This window comes from Corvus brachyrhynchos, unplaced genomic scaffold, assembly GCF_000691975.1.
Source record: "Corvus brachyrhynchos isolate BGI_N302 unplaced genomic scaffold, ASM69197v1 scaffold283, whole genome shotgun sequence".
NCBI classification, from domain to species: Eukaryota; Metazoa; Chordata; class Aves; order Passeriformes; family Corvidae; genus Corvus; species Corvus brachyrhynchos.
In genome coordinates, this window is record NW_008237409.1 from 610,371 (window position 1) to 615,654 (window position 5,284).

At 49.8% G+C, this 5,284-nt stretch overlaps 2 protein-coding genes across 2 annotated transcripts in view; one reads left to right on the forward strand and one right to left on the reverse strand.

The window, feature by feature from the left end:
• Positions 1–1,837, forward strand: part of IFT20 (intraflagellar transport 20) — a 2,566-nt gene extending 729 nt beyond the window's left edge. Inside the window, exons 2-4 of the mRNA XM_008631142.2 lie at positions 165–250; positions 855–958; positions 1,411–1,837. Of these exons, the coding sequence (XP_008629364.1) occupies positions 165–250; positions 855–958; positions 1,411–1,492 (272 nt within the window). The 3' untranslated portion in view covers positions 1,493–1,837. The remainder of the gene's footprint in view (positions 1–164; positions 251–854; positions 959–1,410) is intronic.
• Positions 1,838–2,182: 345 nt separating this feature from the next.
• On the reverse strand, positions 2,183–5,257 carry TMEM97 (transmembrane protein 97). The gene is made up of 2 exons (XM_008631069.2): positions 4,018–5,257; positions 2,183–3,480 (listed from the first exon to the last, which is right to left on the reverse strand). Exons 1-2 carry the CDS (start codon positions 4,115–4,117, stop codon positions 3,230–3,232), a joined length of 351 nt encoding a protein of 116 aa, XP_008629291.1. The 5' UTR covers positions 4,118–5,257; the 3' UTR covers positions 2,183–3,229.
• Between the last annotated feature and the right edge of the window lie 27 nt (positions 5,258–5,284).

A 5,284-nucleotide genomic window follows, 5' to 3' on the forward strand; every position in this document is an offset into this window, starting at 1 on the left:
GGCTCCCGGACACCTCATCCCTTTTCTCGGATTCTTCGTCTGATTCCGCACAAATCTTAAAACAGTAAACATAAAGCTGCATCTAAAAACGCTACCACAAAGCAGGAGCATTAGATCTCTTTAGGGCAGCTCTGGGTATCACTTCACGATTTTTTTCTTTACAGAAACAGCAGAATTTCAGAAAATAGTCGGCAGCTTGATTGAGCTCGTTGACCAACTGGCCAAAGCTGCAGAAAGTGAGAAGATGAAGGTACTGTGCAGTTAATTCATGGCTTCTCGTGTGCGCTGTCGTGTGTGGGCCTCTCTATCCCTCCCTCCCTTTACAGCAGAAGTAACGATTCTCTGTCAGCATCCTGCTGGCATTCCTCTGGGATTAACTGGGCCTTTAAAATTGATACTAATTGATAAAATTAATTGGTAGTAATGAATTAATGAAGCCTATGACAGTGTCACATTACTCCCACATGTACCAGTCCTGCTCTCCCTGCTTGTCTATGTTTCTGCACAGAAACAATATGTGTTTTTAAATCATTCCATCTTAGTAGGACTTGTCCTCCAGAGGCAGGAGAGGCCCCTGGTAGCCAGAGCTTGTCTGGCTGTGAGACCAGAGCCCAGTTTGTGTGTCCAGAGGAGTCACTAACTTTGTTCCTCGAGTTTGAGGGAAGCCCCAGAGGCCTCACCCTGCCCAGCCCCGCAGGGACTGGGGCCAGTCCCACCAAGCCCTCAGGAGCACAGTATCACCCTCCCTTATTGCTGGCAGGGCTGAAAGGCCTCGCAGTCAGCCTGCTGGGAGGAAGAGGGGCTAAAGGAGTTAAGCAAAAAAACCCCCCCACATCCCTGCCCTCTCCTGCCAGGCCATCGGGGCACGGAACCTCCTGAAGTCAATCGCAAAGCAGAGGGAGGCTCAGGAGCAGCAGCTCCAGGCTTTGATAGCTGAGAAAAAGATGCAGCTGGAAAGGTGAGTTTGTGTTCAGTGCTCTGGGGAGTTGTGCAGGCTGGGAAGGCTCAGGGCGGACACAGGGCTGACCACCTGTGCTGGCTGTGGGACCCTCAGCTGGTTCAGACAGTCCTACCTGCAGCAAAGGTGTGTCCTGCCCAGAGCACATGTGAACAATGCCACAGGCCTGGAGTTACCTTCAGGCCCTGCAGTGAACCAAAGAAGGTTCATCCCTGAGGACTTTAGGGCTGAGCAGAGGCAGCACAAACTGGGGCAGTGCAGAACCGAAAGACACCTGCAACAGCCTCGTGTCTGGCTGCTAAAGGCCCTTTAGAGCTGCTCAGTGTGACTCAGGCAGCTGCTGCTCAGGTGACTCACACAGGGAGCCCAGCTCCCTTCCCACACCCCGGGGGCCTGCCCTGACCCACCTCACACAGGGTGGGGGTCCTGGGACCCTCTGTTTTGTCTTGCAGGTACCGGATTGAGTACGAGACTCTCTGCAAAATTGAAGCAGACCAGAATGAATTCATTGACCAGTTCATTTTCCAGAAATAGAGGATTTTAAGATAAAAACCAGCTCACATGGAAACTTGACCATTCCAGAATCTTGAGAATTTCAGAAATATGCAATTTCCACTGTGCAGGAGTGCAGATGTTTTGTACAATGGAGGGGGCTGTACCTCGGTGTGAATGTACCGTGGCAATAAGGAGGGCTGACAGCTCACAGCTGCACAGACTGTTCTGGCCTTTGATTTTATACCAGTTTTGTACAGTCAGTAGTTCTAATTCAAATTACAGTTGAATTAATGCTACTGGTGCTTTGTTGTGTCTTTTTGAACTCTACAGCTCTTTCATAGAAATCAGAAAATAAATTATTGTTCTCAGACTTGTCTGGCTGTACCAGAATTGTTTCTGCTCTGTTACTTTTCAGTGTAAGGGTTTACACACAAGCAGCAGTATTGGATCTATATTGCCTACGTTACTTTTTCTGTAGAATTACAGAAAAAAGACAGAAATGTATGATTTCCAGAACGGATCAATCACAGACACAAAAAAGCAGAAACTATGTGAGAATTAAGAGCTTTAAACTGTTCCTGAGGAATGTCCATTCAGGACTGTCATAATATGAGAGCTGAATCCTTCCATGGGCATTATTAGGATGGAACACCAGACTGATAAGAGAAACCATTCCAAGGGTCAGTGACACCAGGAGTGCATAAACTATATAAAAACTACAAACAAATGTGAACTCAAGCTTCATGTTGAAGTGCAAATAGATGCATTTTGTGTATGTCTTTAGCACTTCAGTATGGAAATGTTGCCCTTTCCAAAGCCTGAGGAAGGCTTAAGCCTTACACAGTGAAGTCTAAAATGTACCAGCAGTGCCTGAGCAGCTTCACAGGGCCTGTAACCTCACCAGGCTCCAGATCAAAACCAGCCTCAACCACAGAACTTCTATCCACAGTTGTAACTTATGCATGGATTTACTCTGTGAACTCTCTACCATCTTGTGGTCGCTGCAAGTTCCTTCAGCCATTGCCTGAAGAAGACTGAATGCAGTTTAATGCGTTCAGTTATTTATTTCTATATCAGAAGTGATTTTAGGGAAAAAAGAAATTTCCAACTCCTTGTTTACAATTCCTGAAGTACTTCAGAATCCTCTAGGCAGTACTCCTAATTGTCAAAGGTAACTTTAAGCATTCATAAATCCAGATTTTGGCACATTTATCATTGATCAGACATTTATAATTAATCAAAATGAAGCAGAGCAAAAGTAGTGGAAATTTTAAAGGAAGGGGTGAGGAAGTTAAGAATCATGGTATGATTTGAAATGCTTCAGAAGAACAGCTTTGCAAATCTGGAATGGGTTGGGGATTCTTCAGAATATGCTGTTGGAAGACAGATTTTCTACTTAAGTGGTTTCCAAACAGTCATCTTGGAAAAAGGGACCTTGGAAGAACAGTATCAGCGGCAGAATGTGAGTGAGTGTGTGTGGGTGTGTGTGAGTGTGTCCCCTCACAGAGTTACACATCAAAGGGTTAAAAGTCCATTTTCCTGGTAGAGAGGCCCCGCACAGACCCGACCCCAGGCTGGCCCAGGCCCCTGCCAGAGCTGTTTGTGGTTGAAGCAGGGCTGTGCACTCAAACCAATTCCCTTTTTCCTTGCAGCAGTCAGTGCTCTGGGAAGAGCTGCTGCAGCCAACGAGGGAGATGTTTGTCCCAGAGGACTCCACCAGCGTAGGGTCGGAACCAAATGCAGTCCAGGTGTGGTGTGAACGACTTCCAGAGCCGGCTACTTCCTTTTCCTCTTCTCCACGTGTTTGTAGTGAGGGTTGCAGAGCATGGTGAACAGAAGCAGCAGTGGGATCAGCAGGTACGGCAGGTAGATGGAGAGCAGCACAAGGCGCTCACGCAGCGACTGAGGGCCCGCGTGCTCCGACCTGGAGAAGTCGTGGAACAGGATGTGGGCCAGGATGGCAAACAGAGTGGTGGCTACGTGGGTGGAGTAGATAATGGCAGGAGTCCTGATCCATCTGCAGCCACCTGTACAGAAGCAAAGAGGAAACAATATTTAAGTATTCTGAAACAACCAGAATTCCGAGGCTTGTGACAGAACACTGACCGCTGCCTCTCTGCCAGGGTAAGCCATCACTCAGATTGAACACGGAGCGGAACAAAACCTCAGTACTAGTAGGAACCAAGGAAATTCTCTCCCTTGATGGAAATTTAGAACAAAGCAGTAATCCTGAAGTTTTAAAGTAACAAAATGAGTATTCAGGCTTGACCCAGACCTTTAGCTGTCCTGGAAATTTGCCAGATGTCAAACGCTGATGGTGGTTACACAAATGGCTGCACCTGACAAGGGCCTATAGGCATGAGGTTTTGTTTCTGACAAACTTTACTCTATGCTGCTTTTTTAGGGAAAACACTCATGTGGGCCATGGCAGCCCAGCCCTCCACAGTACATCCTTCAAACCCCCTAAGCCTGATATAGAAGCATTCTCTGCAGCAGCAGCAGCAGCAGGTGTCCTGCAGAAGTGCCCCCAGGACATGCCCTCAGTCCCTGTGGTTTCCCCCCACCTTTCAGGAAGGCGTATGCAGCGACGGGGAAGAACGGCAGCTGGAGAAAGGCTTCGCAGTAGATGAACGCCTTGAACCACTCTGGGGGCTGCAGCATCATGGGGTCCCTGAAGGAAGTTGCATACTGCTGCAACAGGTCTGTCAGCTGGAAAAACCCAAAACAGAGTCAGTCACTGAGCATCAACCACTGCAGGGCAAAGCTCGTGATTCTCGATGGGATGAAGCCACCAGGGTGTGAGCTCCCAGTCCTGAGCGGGGCTGCTGCAGGGGAACAGCTCAGTGCCAGGATGTGGGCCCAGCGAGTTGCAATTAGTGACAGAAATGTAAACTCCAGCATGGCTTTACATTGGACTTTGAACGGAGAGATATGCAGAGATCTGCTGGTTAACTATTAATTGAAAATGGTTCCTATATTGGAGTAATCCTACAGGCAATTCCGATGACAAAAACCAAATCACCAGTTGTAAAGCTCAAACAGGAGGTGACAGCCGACCTCACCCTGACGATGAGGGCTGAACTAATTATCTGTCATCCAGCTGTTATTTTAATTGATTTTATGATGTTTATTGTCTTCTATGATTTTGTTCAAAACCCAGCAAACCAGAGATATTTACTAATAATTTGGCTGCTGGCATGCCTGCTCCTGCAGCGGCAACAATTCCCTGTTGCGTTTTCGGAAGGAATTTGAGGAAAACTCGGGATCGGAGAATGCCCGGGGCTGCAGAAGGCACGTCTGGGGCACGTGGCGCCGGCCCCGCGCTGCCGCAGCCTCGGGGCGCCGGTGCCTCGGGCGACAGCGGGACGGCGAGGCCATTCCAACAGAAAGGATGTCCTTGTGGCACTTGTGAAACACCACAGGCAGCACTGAGCAGGGGAACAGCCCCGCCGCCCGTTCTCGGGGAGAGCAGTGACCCCGCACCAGTTCCCCGGGGCTCTCCCTGGGACGGGGGCGCGGAGCCGCCGCCGCATCCCAGCCACAGCTTCGAGAAGCAGCACCAGTCACAGCCGCCGAAGGCGCGGATGAAGCATGCCGCTCCCATTCCCGTTCCCGTTCTCGTTCCCATTTCCATTCCCGCTCCCGCTCCTCCCCAATGAATGACCCGGCTGTGACTCATCCCGTGGGCACCAGCACCGCTTCGCTTCCAGACGCTCTGTCACACACATTCACTGCAGTTTCTCTCCCCCCCCGATGTCTCCACACACGAGATTCGGCGAAGGCCGCCCCCGGACCCATCAAACCGGCGGACGCCCCGCACGCATTCGCGGA